At 39.0% G+C, this 22,044-nt stretch overlaps 2 protein-coding genes across 2 annotated transcripts; one reads left to right on the top strand and one right to left on the bottom strand.

The window, feature by feature from the left end:
- Positions 1-498: 498 nt before the first annotated feature.
- LOC123988576 lies at positions 499-1,402 on the top strand. Its single transcript, XM_046289169.1, has 2 exons — positions 499-807; positions 1,128-1,402. Exons 1-2 carry the CDS (start codon positions 588-590, stop codon positions 1,217-1,219), a joined length of 312 nt encoding a protein of 103 aa, XP_046145125.1. The 5' UTR covers positions 499-587; the 3' UTR covers positions 1,220-1,402.
- Positions 1,403-8,628: 7,226 nt separating this feature from the next.
- On the bottom strand, positions 8,629-8,982 carry LOC114882609 (nucleolar protein 58-like). The gene has a single exon (XM_029199473.1). The coding sequence runs from the start codon at positions 8,980-8,982 to the stop codon at positions 8,629-8,631; it is 354 nt and encodes a 117-aa protein (XP_029055306.1).
- Positions 8,983-22,044: the final 13,062 nt, after the last annotated feature.

Raw genomic sequence — 22,044 nt, 5'->3', positions numbered from 1 at the left:
TAATGTCGCTTGTCGGCCTTCGCGAGTGCCAACTTTGATCCAAGCTGTAGCAAGAACGACCTTTTTTTCATGACGCGACGTACCGAAGTGCGTGTTTACCGAATTCGACATCGGCGTGTCTTCCATATTGTCATCCGCTACGTGTGTAGGTTGCGCCGAATGTTGACTTGATTCTAAATCCGCGTGAGAGGTCGATTCGCGACCTTTGCTTACGAACGACGTCTTCGAACCCTTTCGCTCAGAATGCAAAAGAGAATGATGTCTACCTTTACATATCGAACAAGCGCGTTTGCTAGGACAGGCTGCCGGGAGATGTCCTTTTTGTAAACAATTAAAACATCGATGATGTTCGCGCGCGAGTGATAATCGTTGTTCGACGGATTGCCCACGGAACACGTCACATTTAAACAAAGCGTGATCGGCGCCGCACGCGACGCATTTCGTTTCCGACGCGTTTAAATGCGCTTTCACGTTTTTAATAGGCGCTGATTTATTTTTATAGGCGCTGTTTCCTTCTCCGCGGGATGACGCCAACGATTCCAGAGTTCGAATTCGCACATTGAGGAACGCCTCCCAATCCGCGAGGGATGGGAACAATTCCTCTTCACCCATGCGTAACTCCCACTCCCGATGGGACTCCTTGTCCAACTTGCGGACAAAGTGAAAAACAAGAACATCGTCCCAGTATTCGACCGGGCGAGCCATGTTTTTTAAGGCCGTTAATGCGGCGCGAGATCTATCGCGTAAACTTTTTAAATCGCTTAGAACTGCGGATCCGATCGGGGGTGAGTCGAACAACATTTTCAGGTGAGCGGTTATGAGCGCGCGTTCGTTAGCGTACCTGTCGGTCAATAGTTTCCACGCTGCCTCGTAATTCGCCGCGGAAGTGGCAACGTTTTTTAATAGAAGAGACGCTTCACCATTTAAGCTTAATTTAAGATAGTGCAACTTTTGCACCTCCGGTAACGCGTCGTTAGAGCCAACTAAAGACTGAAAGAGGTCTCGAAAATTTTCCCATTCCGTATAGTCCCCAGAGAATTTAGGTAATTCGACGCGAGGAAGCTTGACCGACAGTGCAGATTCGCGATTACAAGAAGCGGTACTCGTATTACATGGGTTATTTGCAGGTTCGGAGTCCGTCGGTAAGGCTGCCGTCATAGCGTCGAGGGCGGCAAGGAAAGCTGCTTCCGTATCCCCGAAGACGTCGCTGGAGAAGTAGGGATTCGCCCTGGTGTCCTCCTCCGTTGCTGCAACCTCGATCTGGACTTGCGTTGATTGGAATTTGGCCCAGTAATCCTTGAGCAGGTTGATCCGACTGCGAATCACTGCAGGAGTGTGATTCGCCTTCCCCAATTTTTTAAAGTTGAGCAGTGCATTGTTGATCAGGCGTGCATGCACTTTATTTTCGCGGATTAATGTATCCATAATGTTTGATATTAAGTGTTTCAAATAAACGTACTGTACCCGCAAGGTGAACTGTTATGACCACGTCACTGTTTTCGCGAAGCGAAGCGCGTGAACGTCCTCCGATGTTTACCGGCGGAGGTCGCGATGTCGGTTGAGTTCGAACGACACGTGCAAAATCCTTTGTTCTGCCGATTTAATCCGGCTTAGATTTTAGCACTTTCGCGATTTTAATGTTCACCACACAATTAGAATTGTTTTTTATGCGGCACTGCACTGCTTTAGATCCTTACAATCCGGCTCGAAGGACCATTTGTTGCGCGTAGAGTATTAATTTTGCTCTAGGCAAAATTGCCGGTTAATTTGGTAAGGGAAAAGCGTGCAGGAAAATGAATTTGACACTGGCGATAACTTTGGTGATAATAAACAAGTTCACTTGAGGCACTTTATTTTTCTTTAATTAGTAAAGAAGATGAGCGAATTAGTCGCGTGTTACGTGTCGTTTGTTACCAGAGCGCAAACGAACGAGTAGGACGTTTGTCGCGGCGTCGGTGTTTTTATAAACCGATCGCCGACGACAACGCTGAGCCGTTGGTGTTGTCGAACACTAATTGGTTATATTTTAAATTATGGCGCTCTAAATCCGGAACAATGTTGTTTTACCTAGAACGATTGTATGTGTAACATTTGTGTTTCATATTCCAATGTAGGAGATACAAAAGGAGTGTTCTTCTATTTCAAAGACATGAGGGAGTAGGGCGAAATCCATGTTTACATGCAGACACGTGTCGATGTGCAATCTGGCACAGATAGCGAGAGCATCGTCGAGACAGACTTTTGGTCACGTTTTGCTTGGATGTCTCTTTGACGGCTTGCTGACGCGGTTAACATGAGGGGGGTAGGGTAAAATCCATGTTTACAGGTAGACACGTGTCGAGTGCAATCTGATACAGATTGAGCAAGCATCGTCGAGACAGACTTTCGGTCACGTTGTTGCTTGGATGCGTATTTGATGGCTCGGTCACGAATTGCATTCCGCGTGCCCTCCACCACCGCCCGCCGCCGCCGCGGAGAAAAAGGATTAATCGTGGGTTAAAGCGCGTTATCGCCGCGGAGAAAAAGGGCTAATCGCGGTTAAAGCTCATCTGCGGCCGCGGTTAAAGCGTGTTCATGACACGGACAAGCAGCTTTTCCGCAACCTATAAAGAGGTTGAATCGTTGAATATATGGTTATTATATAGACGATATGCGTTTCGCAAAGCATTCCCTGTCTATCCTTATTCTCGATTTAGACGAGAGGACAACACGCATGGACGATCGCCGACGACACGGGCCCCTCTTGCCGAATACGATACGTGGTATAATTTGCGGCCCATCGAACTGCGGTAAAACGAACGTCGTAATCAGTCTGATCGAGAGCCCGAACGGTGTAAGATTCAATAACGTATATGTATACTCAAAATCATTGCAACAACCAAAGTACAAATATCTCGAACGAATTTTGACAAATGTTCCTGAAATCGGATACTTTTCATTTCCAAATAACGCCGAAGTCGTGCCACCGAACGAGGCGCTGCCCGATTCGGTGTTTATATTCGATGACGTTGCGTGCGACAAGCAAGACGTGATAAGAGAATATTTCGCTATGGGTAGGCACTCGCGCGTGGACTGTTTTTATCTCTGTCAGACTTACGTGAGAATACCGAAACACCTAATTCGCGACAATACCAACCTTTTGATCGTGTTCAAACAAGATGGCACGAATCTACACCACATTTATAATGATCATGTAAATACAGACATGTCGTATGAAAACTTTTGTAAATTGTGCGCACAGTGTTGGGAACAGAAATATGGTTTCGTAATAATCGACAAGGACAGCTCGATGGAACATGGCCGTTACAGAAAAGGATTTAACGAATTTGCCGTTTTCTGAAACATTTAGTCCATCGATAGAACGCTTAGCGAGTAGACGTCTTCTCTTTGCAATGGATAATAGTAATATTAAAGAATCGTGTAAAGTTGCGAATGCTATAGCTAAAACAAGCGATGCTATACGCAAAAAACGCAGCGCTCTCAAATCGGAGAGCATCGACGAAGAGAGAGTCATCGAAAAATATTGAGACCCGTGGTAGAATCGCTGGAACGAATTATCGAGAATATGTCAGCGGAATCGCCACATTCAGACACGATCGATATGAAATCCGAGTCGACATTCCCAACTTTGAATATTGAAGAACCGCAAAAATTGACATCTACTCCTTTTCTTAACCCTCAAAGCACACAAACTGCTAGAACACGCATTTATTCCGAACCTGGCACATCTTCGAGTGAACAGACGGTGGATGTGACGAAAGATCGTCCCGATTTTCATCGTGAAGAATCGATACATGCCGTTGAAACGTACGGTGACAGCGACGAGGATCTTAATGTTTCTATGCAACAAATTTTGGACAAGCCTAGCGGAAACATATGTAGCCATTTCACGGAAAATTTGGGACCGTTGGCAGCTAAATACATTCAATTACTCTTTACCGATCGTGAGAAGAAGATAGATGACGTGTATGGAGTATACGTACAACGCAACAAATTAATGCTTGGAAGTTCAGTTTTCGACGTAAACAAAAACGACGATGTGATTATTAATGGGGTGAAGTACAAAGGAACAACTGGTTTGTACGAATTACTATTCATGAGAATGCCTGATGACACCTTGTTCAACGATGCTGATTTACACAAATACGCGGAAATATTAAAGTCGTCGAACGCTCATAGACGCAGCCATATCTCGTCAGGGCTTGTGAAAAGTAACAAGGGTTACAAGTATAAATATATCATTGCAAAATTGCTTAAGAGCGAGCGGCGTGGAGATTATCTGATACCGTTCGATATGGTGGCTAACGATAACGCGGTGGACTACGTGCACTGGAATGACCCAAACGAGCTCGTCGATAGATTACGTCTTCTCGTATCCTCGAAATCCGCAGGACGTACGGGGCATGACAACGAGATCGTTTCTATAATCGAAGAACTTCGAGAAGCCGGGTTGATTATAAATTGACACGTTCGTAAAGCATGATGTTAGTTTACAAATATGAAGAAGGTGAAGAGCAATCATATCACGGACGAGAAGATACAGCTGGTCAACGAGTTGCACGCGCCAGCGAGATGTAACTTTAGACGTAGACGAGTCATTGTACGGGTTGACGATGATCTCTGGCAAGCGGATCTCGTAGAGATGCGGCAGTATGCGCAATTCAACAATGGCCACAATTACATACTCACCATCATCGATGTCTTATCTAAATATGCTTGGGCCGTAGCAGTGAAAGCGAAAAATGGAAAAAACGTTACGGATGCATTTTTAAACGTTTTGAATGATGGAAGAAAACCAAAAAATCTTCAAACGGATAAGGGAAAGGAATTTTATAATGCAGAATTCCGAAATCTTATGAAAGAATACGATATAAATCATTACTCTACGCACAGTGTAATGAAAGCATCGATAATAGAACGTTGGAATAGGACGTTGAAAAACGAAATGTGGAAAAAGTTCACGCTTAATGGAAGCTACGCGTGGACAACCATCTTACCGACGCTGGTCTCGGATTATAACAATAGAAGGCATAGTACGATTAGAATGCGTCCCGTCGACGTAACACCGGAACACGCGAACAAACTCTTATCGTCCGTATATTCTAACATAAAGATTGCAACTCCGGCCAAGTACAAGGTCGGTGATCACGTGCGATTTAGTAAATACAAAACCTTATTCGCAAAGGGATATACACCGAATTGGACAACTGAAATTTTCACAATTATTAAAATTCAACAAACAAATCCTGTAACGTATCTCTTGCAAGATATGCAAAAACAACCGTTGGTTGGCGGGTTCTACGAATATGAGCTACAAAAAGTAAAAAATCACGATGTATACTTAGTGGAGAAGGTTCTACAACGAAAGGGAAATAAAGTTTTCGTCAAATGGTTGGGGTTTGATTCTACGCACAATTCATAGATAGGAGCGAACAATATTTTGTAATCTATATTTAAAAAATGTTTGTAATTATACAGATTATGTGAATAAATAATTTTTCGGCTTTATTCTGTGTTTACTTTTATTACAGGGAATGTTATTTTATAAATAAAAGGAGGTTGGTCTAAGAATAAATTATATTGATAATTTTGAATACTTTTTAATACATAATACATAATACAATAATACGTAATACAATAATACATAATACAATAATACATAATACAATAATACATGATACAATAATACTTGATACAATAATACATGATACAATAATGCATGATACAATAATGCATGATACAATAATGCATGATACAATAATGCATGATACAATAATACAATAATACAATAATACAATAATACAATAATACAATAATACAATAATACAATAATACAATAATACAATAATACAATAATACAATAATGCAATAATGCAATAATGCAATAATACAATAATACAATAATACAATAATACAATAATACAATAATACAATAATACAATAATACAATAATACAATAATACAATAATACAATAATACAATAATACAATAATACAATAATACATTATATACAATTCGCTGGGAGGTTGTGGCTATAACAGACAAAATAAAACTCGCATTAGGTAAAATCTAATAAATTAAAAATATAAACGGACGGGCAACTCACATCAATTTCCTCCAACCGGCATTGGATTGCACTTATTGATCACTTAAATTTTCCGTGTATGGTAAACATGATGATACACATCAATATCTCCCGAAATTGGACTCTCATCTATTTCCTCTCCAAACAGAGCCCTCAAATCGAATAAACCTTCATGATTAGGATTCCAACCTTCGGTCAACATTAACATCTGGCTGAACCGATGGTCTGCTCGCTTCTGGCGCACTTCGATGAATCTTTTTATTGGCACTAATCCTAACCTTTCAGCTTTTAACAAACAAACAACTAGTTAAAAATAAAATTAATACACCAAGACAAGTAATCGTTAAAGACTACTTACAATACTGTTCAATAAGTGCGTTAAAGGCAAGTAGTTCAAGTCGCAGAACGGTAGCCATCGTAAACTGAATAATGCGAAATGGGCAGCGGATAACGAAATGAATAGTGGATGAAACTCGTCGGTTTATAAAACACCGAGAAAATATCCCCTCCAATCCTAACACATCCAAACACTAGACTTTCAGCATCTCACGAAATCGCAAATTTGCAAGAACTCCGAGTCGAGCGCCTCTCTCATGAAATTGCAAGGTTCGCAAGAACTTGAACATTGCAAAGAATAACGATTGAATAATTTTATTTTCATATCGCATTAGCGGTTTTACAATTTTATTTTCATATTATTACATTAATGAAGTAGGTGGAAGGGTGAGGTAAGGAATAAATGACAGTAATAACGATTATATAACTTTACCATATTATTTATTTTATTATATTGCTACAAGAAGTACGGGGAAGGGTGTGACAAAAAATAAATTACATTGATAATGGTTATATACTTTTATTTTATCTTTATAACTTTACTATATTATTAAAAGAAGTATGGGGAAGGGTGTGGCAAAAAAAAAATTTTATTTTATCTTTACTATATACATTTATTTTCTCTCCGATATTTTATTACTTATTAAAGGAAGTATGGGAAAGGGTGTGACAAAACTAAATTACATCGATAACGGTTATATTATTATTATTATTATTTATTTGTCCGCCTCCCTGTCGGGTTTGCGGGGCGCTTTACGGAAGCGGTCCCAACCTACATTTCCTCCTTACTCTGTTTCCTCTTTTGTACAAACTGCTGTCTTCACCCTTCCTTATCTAACTTATCCGTCTTTTGCCCCCTAATCCTCTAGTTTTCACACATCCTCTCCTTCATTCCTTGACGTAGTTCTAACCGTCCCTACTACTAATACTAAAACTAAAAACTAAACTACGGCGTCTATTCCTTGTATTATATATAATTTTATAACTAGGTTGGTGGCATGAACATAAAATAACCAAAACTATAAATATAAAAAACAAAAATATAACTAAATATACCACTGTCTCAAAAATATGGCGGCTTAACTATAATCAAACTCGAAATAGAAATAAAAATAGAAATAACCATAATAAAATAAAAAATACAAAAGTAACAAATGTTCTGATTTAAAACGCAAACAAAATAACATCCCTTATAACTCTGTCTGTCCTTACTTTCGCGTGCCTTTCTCCGCCCCCGGTCTAGGCTCTAATATGATTAGAGTAAAAACTAAAAATAAAATATAAATTAACAAACTAAATCAGACTTGTCCTCCGGTCCTTTTAACTCAAAAACAAACATAACCACTCAATGGACTGAAAATTAAATTAAATTAAATTGATTAAACTACAGTAAGAGTAAATCACAGTTGTCGGGGGTGAGGTAGGCATGCCGCTATAAGGACAGATAAATCTGCCAGTATCAAGGCAGAAGATAGCTGATAGAATCAACAAAACCGAAAATATTGCAGCTCAAGTGCGCATCTGAGTAACCGAGGGCTTTCCTCCTTGCAGGGGTATTTCTGTGGAGTCTTCTCCCCCACCTTTCTTCCTTTTCTTCTCTTTTTATAAATTTTACGTACTCTTCCATTTCCCTTCTTTTTCTATCCATCTCCATTCAGTTCCCTCTATCCATAACCTCCTGTTGTTGTAGTCAACTTTCTTTCCCTTGGTTCTTTCCTCCCTCGCTTTTTCTTTTATTCTCCACTTCATCTTCCTCTCTTCGCATGACAGGTCCTCTTCTACCGTGGCCCTCCATCTCTCCCATATTTCGTTCCTCTTTCCTAGAATTCCGTTTCTGTCCTCTTCCTCTTCAAACTCCGTTAGTATTAGTTTTCTCCCTCCTTCTCCCGTCAATTCAGTTATTTTCTTCATTAATACCTTTTTTCCCAGTTCTATCTGTGTCATAATGGTGATTCTCCTGCTTCTTTCCTCAGTGTCGTTTCCTCCTACCCCCTTCCATATGATGCTTCTTTTTCTCCTCTCCCTCCTCTCGTTCTCTATTCTCTTTTCCCAGCTTTCTTTCCATTCGCCTTCCTCATTTTCTTCTGATTTTTCCAGTTCTTTTTCTGGCTCTCTGATCTCTCCCTCCTCACTCCCCGCTGTCACTCTCTCTGTGATTTCCTCACCTTCATCCACCGATAATTCTCTTCCTTCGTTTATTCTTTCCTTTAGCTTCTCTTCTCCTTTCTCCTCAGGCGATACAGCATTTTCCTTTTTTTCCTCTTTGTCTTCTCTTCGTTGTCACCTTTTTCATCTCTTCCCCCCTGCTCCTTCTTGTCTCTCTTCGGTACTCCACTCTTATCTTCACTTTTGTTCTTTCCTCCTTTCTTCTCTCTTTCTACCGCTTCCTCCTCTGTGTCGTCTTCTCCTTTTCCTATGTCTACGTCTTTTGCCTCCTCTGAACTTTGTCCGTTCCACTCTTCACCTGTCCTTCTCCTTTCTAATTCCTTCCTTATCTCGTCCACGCTCTCGCCTATTCTTCTCAGCTCTGTTAATACTTCGACCTTCCACGTGCTTCCCATCTTCTATCTGCCTTTCCCCTACCCTTTGCACCCTGCTGTAAATAAGAACGTATTTCTCTGATTGCCTATGTTAATTAATTTGTCTAATTCTTATCCTAACCGTGATAAATCTGGTTTATTATTTCTGGGCTGACCGGTTGTGCCACTGCGCACTGCCTTACACGTGCTTTTCGTTTTTATCCGACTTCGAAAAGGAGGAGGATACTCAATTCGATGTGTATATTTTTTTTTTTTTTTTTTTTTTGTATGTTCACCGATTACGCCGAGACGGATTGACCAATCGGAACGAAACCTTTTGCATCTGGTAGAGTATGTCTCCCGATTGGTCCCGTTACAAAAACATTTTATATTTTTTCACTCCGAACGCTTTTTATTGCAAAAAAACGTACTATTTCATGTACATGCGGCGAACGGTCGCCGATTACTGCGAGACGGATGGACCAATCGGAATGAAACTTTTTCCGTCTTATAGAGTATAACCCCCTATTGGTCCGATAAAAAAATATTTTGCACTTTTTCACTCCTAACGCTTTTTATTGCAAAAAAACGTACTATTTCATGTACATGCGGCGTACGGTCGCCGATTACTCCGAGGCGGATGGACCAATCAGAATGAAACTTTTCGCGTCTTATAGAGTATAACTCCCTATTGGTCCCATAAAAAAATATTTTGCATTTTTTCATTCCTAATGACTTTTTTTTCTAAATGTTTGTTCGCCGATTACTCCCTGACGGATGGACCAATTGGAACGAAACCTTTTGTATCTTCTAAAGTATGTCTCCCGATTGGTCTTGTTAAGAAAGCATTTTTCATTTTTTCATTTCTGTCAATTTTTATTGCAAAAAAATTGTACTGCTTCATTTATATTTTTTTCGGCGTTTATTCTACAGGGAATATACCGATTGTGACTTTTCAACATTTTCCGTGAAATGAAAAAAAAAAATAGACTTCGTCATTTTCTCTATCAGTTGGTCGCTAAAAGAAGGGTTAGCTTCCTTCTTCACGTATCAGTCGCTGGAAGCTGATTTGGACTGTTTCTTTGCAAAAGTAACCGTCGTAATCTTTGCATTTCTGCGAGTGCTCTTTCGTCATGCGGTTTAACGAGGACTTTGTTTGGTGCTAAATCAGATAGAGCAAAACCATCTAAACTTTTGACACGACTTGTTTAATGTTGTCCCTTGTAATTTATGCACCGTTACTGCCCAACTTAGAATAAGTGGTAACATTCTGCGCTCGACGTCCCCATAACCTTTCGTCGCCTGAAACGTTGCTACAACTGGAGATATTGGGATGTAACCGTCGATATCTTTAAATCTATTTCCAATGGACTCGTCGTCAAATTTTATATGTACCGCGTCCAGCAACTCTCCTTGTTCTAGTTGATCTCTTCGAAGTGCCGGCCATGTAAATTTCTTCACTATTCCCATTGCACCGTTTATCAAACCATCAGAAATTGATATATTTCGTCGCAGCATGATTCGCGATCCTTCAGTTAACGTTATTGTATGTAACAGTCCGCCACAATTATTTACATTTGCAGGTATGACATTTTCTGGTGGCCTTTTTCCATATGTAGCTGCCTCACGGGATTCGTCTATTGCATCAATGACGTACATTCGATGTGATTTTGCTAATTCATCAATCATTTTTGAATTATATTCATCCACTAATTTTATCGTTGGGAATATTCTTACTGCTGCACCATCCTCGAACTCTCCGGTTAGAGGAACCCTTCTTCGTTCGCATAATATTTCCAGTTGAGAAGTTGTCACTTCCCCAAACCGAAGGTTATTCAATAAATCGATAAACTCAACGTCATCTCTTTGTCGCATATTAATGGTGAGTTCGCAGAATGAAAATTGATGCCATAAATTAATTTCTGCACTACACCAATGTGGCTGTACAAAACACCAGTGTCCTTTTACTGGGGGCAACTGCATGATATCGCCAAAGAGAAGTACATTTACGCCACCAAATAGTTTATCATTTGTTTTGAATTCTTGCAATCTTAAATGAATTATTCGCAAATTCTCATAAGATACCATTGATATCTCGTCGATAATCAACCACCTTGTATGACGCGACTTTCGCCTCTCCTGTTCGAGCATCTGTCCTGTCAGTCGTCGATAAGTCATGGCAGTACCTTTTTCAATAGGCAACGAGAACAAGGAATGCAGAGTTTTTCCGAATATTTGACGGGCAGCGACGCCAGTCAAAGAAGCTACTTCGATGAAAGATGGTTTTATCATCATATCAACTGTAGGATTATAGCAGCGTTTAACGTGTTCAACAAGTAATTTTAAAATAAACGATTTGCCACTGCCAGCTCCTCCGGTAATAAAAAGCAACATTTGTTCCGGATTTTCAACAGCGTTTTTTTTAATATCTTTCTCAATTACTGCGGAAACTGATTTTAATAAGTCTTTCTGTTGAATATTAAGACTTCGAATACTATTAAGGAACACGTCTTCTGGCATTGCAATTGTTTCTTGCTGTTGATCTTCATTTAAATCACCTTGATCATAATATATTGTTTCGTCGGCATGAATTCCGACTGGATCTCTTAAATGTTCATTAGTTTCTTCTTCATGTACAACTTTCAAAGCAACAGCTTGGGCGAGCGCCGCTTCAATAATTTGCTCTGCGTGAGTAAATTGTTCGACGGTTGCGTTACCCAACATAGGTTTCAACTCGTGTTGCCGTCGAAGAAAACATTGTTCCGAAGATTCGTTTTCGGACATAAGTGTACTTTCATCCCGAAATGGAATGTGACACACTATTAAGTTGTAGAAGTATCCTTCTCTATCACTGTTCAGGGTATAATATCGGTGGCGGAGTACAGCTGGTTTATTTCTTATTCGCATTCGGGTATTGTCCTTCAATTTTATAAACTTCGATCTCGAAATTTCTTCATCGTCAGTTCTAAGTTCTGCGTCGCCATCCTCTTCTGTCCATATATTACTTGAAACTGTTTCATATCGGACAGCAAATTCGGCTAAACTCAAGTTCTCTAGGTTGTCTGGCCTCTTTACGTAACGATCGAATATGTTATTGAAAAATGATGTTCCATTTTCTTCAAATCGCAGAATTCTATATCTCTGCTCAGGCCGACAGCTATTTATAAATACAGCTTTTCGCGAGCTCATTTTCAGAGGCAAATGACATAACCGATAAGCACATTCGGGAGCACTAACCACACGTTGAGACAGAATTGCCATAGATACCGAAAATAGTTGATCCCGGACGGTTCCGCTCCGGCGTTTCGCTCGTAAAATGGCTTCTTTAATAGTATTTGCTGCGTCCTGCGGCTCGCATTTACTTGCGTATTTAGCAATATAATATGCGACAGCTGTAACATTTCCGCATGGTTGAATATCCATGTTTGCTTCCCAAAGCTTTAAAAGAGTTGGGTTGTAATTATTCACCATAATTTCATTTTCTGTTCTCTTAAGTACGCAGAAACGTCCATTATTCGCAAGTGTGTCATCTGGACCTAAGCACATCGTTCTTTCACTTATCGGTCTCGGGAATCCGAAACGACAACAACGATTATTACGATCTTTGTAACATGTAGCAGAATGTTTATGAATTTGGACCTTTTGAACTATGTCCCTCATATTTTCATTTTCTGCTTCCAATGAACAAGATACAACTTTCTCAATAACGTTGCGGCCTTCGTTGGTAAGGAAATCAGGTACGTTTGCACACCAAACAAGCATGTGCAAATGTGGACTTTCCCTGTTCTGAAATTCTATTCTATGCCAAAAATCGATAACAACGCCATCTAAGCAGTCGGAGTTTCTTAAATACTGCATTAACGCGTTTACACGTAACGTAAATTGTCTTGCAATAACTACAGGGTATCTCTGAACCAACTTTAGTCGATCTGCAAAAGATAGGTTTTCAAATTCGGTAATGGGGCGACCATCGGATAGTAGTAATGCTTTCAACATATCTGGCCAATTTAGATCATTGCAAGAGAACGTAGCAAACCATGTGGGCGGTCCAAGACTTCGGACCATGGCGATTAATTCCGAACAGCATCGTTTCCAGTATGATGCCGATCCTCTTATATTTCTCATCGTGAGGTGCATATTATCTACTAATCCCTGTGGAGTATGTTCCCCTTGGCGCATTCTACATGATACTGAAACGCTAGCTTTTGCGCGGTAGTATTCAACAACAGATAATGCGAAGAACAAATAATCTGTTCGTTGGAATCGTTTGTCATTGCTCAGAATACGCGCTTGGAAGTAATCCAGTGGTGTAATTAAGATGTCTCGATGCTCTCCGAATCCATTTTTACCATCCGGAAACAGGAAGAACCAACACAGTTCTTCCATCCTTCTCTCCCTTTCTAGGTTTAAAGGAGGCACTGTTTTTCTATGTATATTCGCAAGGTTTATCGGGTCATTTTCTGCGTTATTATTATTATTACTAACAGAGACGATACTATCGATGTTGGGAACATCTTCGTCAGTCGAACGTAACATGCTTGTAGCGAAAATAATGTCTGTTGCGCCGGATTCTCTACGAGCGGTCGCAACAGATGGTTGTTGTATCCTTTCTATTTCAGGAGATCTATTCCATTCGGGTGCTATTGTTACAGGTGTTAGTGAATAGATATTTAGCACATTGCTATTGCCTCCTTTAGCATATAAATTACGACGCAAGATGATGTGTAAATCATCAATATTAGTACATTTCATACAGCATGAGACGCCCCGTGACGATGCTTTATATCCTTTTGGACCTCTTGCATGGGAATCATACAACCAATAGTAGGTACTCTCCGACTGGTTCCCGCGGGACACAGCTACTGACGTAAAATTGGCAGTCAGAATTCCGTACGTATACTGTTGGAAAAACGTAATCAAAGCGTTCTTTAAATTTGGAAATCCTCCATCGCCGTTATCAATATTAATATGACCATTTACAGCCATTTCATAGCCAATGTTAATATTCACTCTGTTGTTATTAAATGATATGTGTGGCAATAATTCGGTAACGGCTAAATAGTCGACATTCACTTCTCTGGGGTCAGGATTACTTCGCGCTTCAATGCAATCACGGTAATATTTATCTCCTACTAAAAGTACATAATCGACATCACTAGTACACCACGTACTAGGGTCGAGCAAATGAAACGCAACACAAGCAACTGCAGCTATGCCAGTACATTGCTTACCGCGAGATTCAATACTGAAGCAATCGCTAGCTTGATGGCACGAGCCTCGTAAGGTAGCTACATTCTGTCCAACATTCACAAATCGACTGTTTGATTCAGTATTTCTTTCTGTAACTTCCATTTCGTTTCTTACAATACAAGGCTCTTCAACGACATCAGCTATTTCCAAAATGTTATTGGGAATATTAGAAAAACATGGTCGCACATCTTTGTATAAAGCATTATTTTGTAATAGCCATTGTAAAGCTACTCGAAGTTTGCCAACGTCTATTTCAAATTGTCTTTGTCGCTCAAAATTTTCGAGGCTTTCCACTACAATCATTATACCGGTTTCGTTTAATCGAAGTGGAAGTTGCTCGGCTACTTCCAACACATCGCGAGCAAATAGGACTACCTGACCTTTGCACCAATCCTGACTGAAGCGATTTTGAATTTTCATGATTTTAAGAAACGGTACTATTCTGCACAACATTTGTTTCTCGATTTCCGATAAATCTGCTATCTCATGAGGTACAGACATTAGTTCCATTTTATTCCAGAATGCCTGAGATGGCACTTTGCATTTTTTAAGATGATGTAGGCAACGAGAACATGTTGTTATCTTCTCCGATTGTATTAGATTTGCAGGAATTACACCAGACAAAGGCCGCGTGTGCAAAGCGTAACGTTGCTGCGGATATAAAGTCTTGTAACATACTGCACATGGTACATCAGCAAAAATATTAATAGTCGATTTAAAGTTCTCTACCTGCAGGAGAAGTTCTTTTCTGCGATTTTTCGCTAGTTCACGCATATTCCTTAAACGCGTATTTCGTGATTCGGTACGTTCACTTAGCAGTACTTCTCGCGTACGATTTCTCATAACCATCAGACGTTGCGAACGTTCCTCAGTAGATTCGTTCGCTAAACGTCTGCGGATTAATCGGAAACGGCGTGATCGTTCCTCGGCAGATTCGTTCGCTAAACGTCTGCGGATTAATCGCAAACGCCGTGATCGTGCCCCTGCAGATTCGTTCGCTAAACGTCTGCGGATTAATCGGAAACGGCGTGATCGTTTCTCCGCAGATTCGTTCGCTAAACGTTTGCGGATTAATCCGATACGACGTGACCGTTGCTCGGCAGATTCGTTCTGTACACGTTGAGAAATTAGGCTTAGCCGCCGTTTTTTTTCAGCGACCGTTTCGCGCGATAATTTCGAATGAGCATATTTCCGCTTTGCAGACAATCGCGCACGGCGTTCATCAATACTTTCTTGACGCCGTGCCTCTGCGGTTCTTTTACGTTTTTTACAAAGACGTAATTGTTTGGCATCATCCGATTCATTTGCACGACTTTGTCTCATACGGCATGCACTTTTTGTACGTCTACCCATACTTTCATATACCAGACGTACCTGGTTTCAGTGAAGATGAAGGATTCAAAAAAAGGATTTGCCGCGCTTTTTTTATTTTCACAATCAGTCGCTTAAAGCGGACCTGTTTTATCAATCAGTCGCGTACAGCAGACTTCTTTTTTCGATCAGTCGCTTAAACCAGACTTGTTTTATCAGTCAGTCGCTTAAACCAGACTTCTTTTAACAATCAGTCGCTTAAAGCAGACTTGTTTTAACAATCAGTCGCTTCAAGCAGACTTCTTTTATAAATAAGTCGCTTCAAGCTGAATTCTTTTATCAATCAGTCGCTTTAAGCAGACTTGTTTTATCAGTCAGTCGCTTAAACCAGACTTCTTTTAACAATCAGTCGCTTCAAGCAGACTTCTTTTATAAATAAGTCGCTTCAAGCTGACTTCTTTTATAAATCAGTCGCTTAAAGCAGACTTGTTTAAACAATCAGTCGCTTCAAGCTGACTTTTTTTAGAAATAAGTCGCGTCAAGCTGACTTCTTTTACCAATCAGTCGCTTAAAGCAGACTTGTTTTATAAATAAGTCGCTTCAAGCTGACTTCTTTTATCAATCAGTCGCTTATAGCAGACTTCTTTTAACAATCAGTCGCTTAAAGCAGACTTCTTTTATGCTCGCTTATAGCTGACTTCTTTTAACAATTTGTCGCTTCAAGCACACTTCTTTTACAAATAAGTCGCTTAAAGCAGACTTGGTCCCTTTGTTTTCAAATACAATTACTTACTGGAAGCAAAATTGGACCCTCTTCTTTATTTATCAATTATTACAAAAACATTCAAAAAAAAAATAATAATAATAATTGTTACAATTTACCTCACAACACAATATATTGAAAAAAAATTCAATGGAAAGCAGCGTTGCAAGGTGTTAATTGAAACTGACTGCTGTTCGCCGTTCGTAACTTGGCCGTCGCCAAAAATTTGGGTAGGATTGGTCGTGCCCCGCCTTTGCTCACACGACTTGCAGCCGTAATATATTATTGGTCGAAACACCTACATCTACTGACTTGGCTCGTGTAAACAATTAAGAAAACGACGGTGTGTGCAACGGATCCCTCATTTCCCCTACGCTGGCCGATAAAATTGCGTGACATTCCCCTACTGACAATTTCCTGGAACCCAGCAGAGCTTCGAATCCGTCATAAAAAAGGAAAGAGAATACGTATTACGAGAGAAAACGAGATAGAGGCATTCGAAAGGGATGCCGCGAGTAAAACAAATCACGATCCAGTAACAAACATTACATTTATAATAATTTTTGTCTTATCTTCCAAACAATAGTATCAATGGATTGTTCAGCTTATTCCGATTAAAATGAGTACCAACACGAAACAAATCGGTTTTATTTGACTTTCATTGGCTAGTAATGATTGACCTCATCAATTTAAACTGATTAATAAAAAAACTTGTCCGATTTACTTCTGGTTTGGTCTTATTTTCATCAGAAAAATATCACAAATCTGTTGATAACACTTTGAAACCAAAACAATTATTAATAACAAATTTTCGTCCTTGCATTAGTATTGTTCGACAGACATACAGTCGATTGTTTTCGCTCCGTCCTCTTTTTCAATCGCTGTCCTTCTTTACGTTCGACGCAGTCGGCAAACTTCTAATAATGTAGGAACTAGATGATATTTGTGCATCTATACGACGCGCAGCGAAAATTGTTTGTGTATGCGATCATGGAATGTGCCCCACCAACTGTCTTCCTTTAGAAGACACAGATTTTGTTCATTTTCTATCCGAACGAGCTGCTGTTCAGACGTAAGTACCAAATAACAAGCAATATTTCATTTCTTTATATAATATATATTATACATATAACATATATTAATTTCATCGTCAATGGTTCGTGGTTTAGTTGGGTGTACTTCGAAAAAGCACTCACCCCCCCTTTTTTTGGATTAAAAAAGAAAAGTATTCTTACGTTTGTTCATACACTGATTACGAATATCATAACGACAAATTGGCGACTATTGGGCCATCGTAAGGCGGCCGGCACCGATTACGCGAAAAAATAAGAAATTATTTCAACAACATTGTTACTTCCAAATTCTTGTGGCGGCGACGCGACAAGATAAACGTACATCCGTTTATTCAATTACTTCAGGATATTCGGATTTTTCTATTTTGCGGAATGCAAATAAAGTTGTCGCCAAATTTCACTATCACATTCATTCAATATCATATATTCAAAACTTACATGTAACCGTTAACAGCTCGTAAACACAGTTCGATAGCATTGTCTACAATATTCGTAATCAGCCTATAAAAGACGTACGATTACTGAATTTTAAAGAAAAGGGGGTGATTACTTTTCCGAACTTCATCCACAAATGCGAACGGATTATTTTCTTTTTATTTATGAAACTTCTTTTTTTTTCACAGAAATATGAAGGACATCGTTGAAACAAATGAATGTAAGTTTAATTCAAACTTCAATGAAAAAGTTATATACTGCATGATTCGAAAACATGCATGTTACATTCCTCCTTTTTCTTTCAGAAAACGAAATTATGAACGCGTTGCTGCAGATGCAGCAACAGCTGCAACACTTGGCGAATACGCAGCAGGAACGGGACAGGGAGGTTGCGTTGCTGCAGCAACAGCTGCAGCAACATCAAATGCTGCAGCGGCAAACACCGCCGCAGCAGCAAGAACCGCCGCTGCAACAGACGTCGCAGCAGCCGACCAAGGTACAAGAAGAACGAAGTGAGGCGGATGTCAAGCCGCAGCGAAGTGAGTTTCAGAGATATAATAGAAATAATAATTAACACATTTCCGTCTGAAGTAATAAACAAAATTAATTGTTACATGGGTGGACGATATTAACATTTAACATTTTACGTTACAGAAAGAGGAACGGCTGCCGGCAAAAAGCGGCGTGCCAACCGCGGAAGATGGCCGCGGGGCGGGAGGGGTGGCGGTAGGGGCGGCGGGATGGGTGGCAGTATGGGCGGCGGTAGGGGCGCCCCCAATAAATACTATTTCAGCCTATTTTAATTTTTTTATACTCTACTTTAATTTTTACTATTATTTCTAATTTTCATTTTTTATTTATATTTGTATTTTTGTTTCTTTTCATTTTTTATTTATATTTGTATTTTTGTTTATTTTCATTTTTTATTTATATTTGTATTTTTGTTTATTTTCATTTTTTATTTATATTTGTATTTTTGTTCAGTTTCATTTCATTTCTCATTCTATTTTTTATTTTCATTTTTTATATTTCTATTTTTCTTTCTTTTCATTTCATTTCTATTAGTATTTTTAATTTTAATTTTTTATATTTATATTTATCTTTATTTTAACATATTTTAAATACACAAAATACAACAAATATTATTCCGATTGTTTTCCTTTATTTTTTCCTTACGACATCCTACAAATACTAAACGTACCACTAAAAACTGTGAAATAAAATATTTTTCAACAAAAAAAAAAACCGACTTCGAAATGCACTAAAAAGTGTAAAATAATTTACATATCATTTATACCAGTATTCCACAGCTATTAATAAAATCTACTTAATCATTAAATAGGATACTAAATACATTTCAACCTTTTCGGAGGCGGCGCAAAATTAAAAAAAAAAAAAAAATATACGATCCTGCTAATAACGATTCCACAGCGGTATGGCAAACTTCGTCATTCATCAGTCGTAAGAAATACAATTCGAAACGTTATACACACGGCACAAAACATTTCTAATTCTAACGATTGTATCAGAAGTTGCTACCACTTCTGATGTACATTTCTACTGCAATTCACGACAGACCACACTTAACTCGCTCACTGGGTCTAGGGAGATTTTGAATAACGTGTGTGATTACCCTCTACAGCTTGCTTCTTACTTTGCGATCATATAAATGGCGGACAGAAATATATGACGTACGATAGGTGATAACCGATGATGAGATGGTACAGATACACGATACAATGAAATTACTATTATTTTTTTTCAAAGAAACAATTATATGATCGTAAAGTTACAAGCAAGGTGTACATACAGGAGAAACACACAAGTTATTACAAATGTCCCTACACCTAGTAACCTGCGCGAGTTCAGTATGGTCTACACTCAAATGCAGTATAGTTAATCTGCAATGGGTATGTTGATTCCCCTTCAATATTGTTTACTTTCAATTATCAACCGGGTCATTTGTCACAGGTTGCCGACGCATGAACTATGATCTTCCTAATAGAAGAAAAGTTTTTAATTTTGCGCCGCCTCCGAAAAGGTTGAAATGTATTTAGTATCCTATTTAATGATTAAGTAGATTTTATTAATAGCTGTGGAATACTGGTATAAATGATATGTAAATTATTTTACACTTTTTAGTGCATTTCGAAGTCGGTTTTTTTTTTGTTGAAAAATATTTTTTATTATTAATAATCAATCACCTGTATTTGATCCTTAGTAAACCATTGAGAACGAAATATCACCTTACGGCATCCTACAAATATTGTTCGTTTCTCTAATTCCACTAAAACGTGTGAAATAAAATAATTTTTAACAAAAAAAAAATCCGACTTCGAAATGCACTAAAAAGTATAAAATAATTTCTATTTCATTTATATCTGTATTCCACAGCTATTAATACAATCTACTTAATCGTTAAATAGGATACTAAATATATTTCAAAGTTTTCGGAGGCGGCGCAAAATTAAAAATACCCGAGCAAACGATGCTGCCAATAACGATTTGATTGCGGTATGGCAAACTTGGTAATTTATAAGTCGTAAGAGAAAAATTATAGGTCTGGCTGAAAACATTTGTAATTGTAACGATTGTCTGAGAAATTGGCAGCACTTCTGATGTACATGCACTATACTGCAGTTCACAAGAGATCATACTTAACTCGCGCCGGTCTAGAAAGATTTTTAATAACGTGTGTTATTCCCCTCTTCAGCTTGCTTCTTACTATACTTTGCGATCATATAAATGGTGGGCAGAAATATATGACGTACGATAACTGAAAACCGGTAATGATATTGTAAAGTTTCACGATGCAATGAAAATTCTATTATTTTCCGGAAAAAAATAATGTGAACGCAAAGTAAGAAGCAAGCTGTAAAGGGGAATCACACGCACTATTAAAAATCTCCCTAGACCTCAGTAGGTCACTAGCTGCGCGAGTTAAGTGCGGTCACTCGTGAACTGCAGTATAGTTAATTCGCAATGGGGATATTGATTCCCATTGAATATTGTTTACTTGAAATTATCAAATGGGTCATTTGTCACTGGTTGCCGACACCTGAACTAGGATGTTCCTAGTAGAGGAAAAGTTTTTAATTTTGCGCCGCCTCCGAAAACTTTGAAATATATTTAGTATCCTATTTAACGATTAAGTAGATTGTATTAATAGCTGTGGAATACAGATATAAATGAAATAGAAATTATTTTATACTTTTTAGTGCATTTCGAAGTCGGATTTTTTTTTTGTTAAAAATTATTTTATTTCCTTCTTTCTCCTCTTGTGTAGTTCTTACCTTTCCTATTCTTCTTTGCCTTTCTTTTCTTTTCTTTTAGGATCCGCCGCTCTTTGCTTCTACCTTGTTTCTTTTCGGTTCTTTTGTTTTCCTAGGTGTTACCATTCACTTTTACCTTTCCTTCTACTTTCCACTTGTTGCGTGCTTCCCTACTCTCGCACCACGTGTCTCGTCAGTGTAGCCACCTGTTTTCCGTTTGTTCGCTCTGCTGCCAACTGTAAATTTTTCTTTCCTTGTTCCTATTGCTAGCCCTTTCTGTCGGTAATGTCGCGTTCTTTCTTTTCTTCCATCCTAGCACTTTTGTTCGTCGTATCGCCTTTATCCATTGACCTTTCTTTTTCCATTTCCTTCATCCATTGTTCTCCTTCTCCTTCCTCCCCCAGCAGTACTTTAACTTTTTCTTGCCATCCTTCTTGTCTTTCTTTGTTTGCCCCACACCCTTCCCATACGTGCTCCCACGATTCCTGCTCCCACAGGCATTTCCTGCACCTCCTTTTTTCTTCTTTTTCCCAATATTTCGCTTCGTTTATTTCATTCCCCATCCTAAATCTAGCTAGTCTTTTCCATCTTTCTTCTTTCCATCCCTTTTCCAGGTACTTAGGGATTCCAGCATTCTTGATCTCCTTATACCATTTATTGTATCTTGATTCCCTTATCTTGTCCCATCTCTCTCTTTCTTGCTGTTGCATCTCTACTTCTTCAATCCACTCGAAGCCCATTTCTCCTTCCCTCCTTTTCATTTCCAGTGCTGTTAGATTTATTCCCCTCTCCTCAAAGTATTTTTTCCTTTCTTCCTCCCATTTGCTTTTTGTCCTCTCTTTTTGTTCTTCTCTGACTATCTCCTCCCAGCAGGTCCTTGCTAGTTCCCCTCCTCTACCCTCCCACATCTTCCTCTCGAATCCCCATGCCAGCCTTCCTGCTTTGATTCTCAATTTTGGCCTTTGCAACTCTTCTCTTACCATGTACCCCGGTGTGCACC

Source organism: Osmia bicornis, chromosome 16 (assembly GCF_907164935.1).
Source record: "Osmia bicornis bicornis chromosome 16, iOsmBic2.1, whole genome shotgun sequence".
NCBI lineage: Eukaryota > Metazoa > Arthropoda > Insecta > Hymenoptera > Megachilidae > Osmia > Osmia bicornis.
This window is presented reverse-complemented; position numbering and strand designations above follow the sequence as displayed.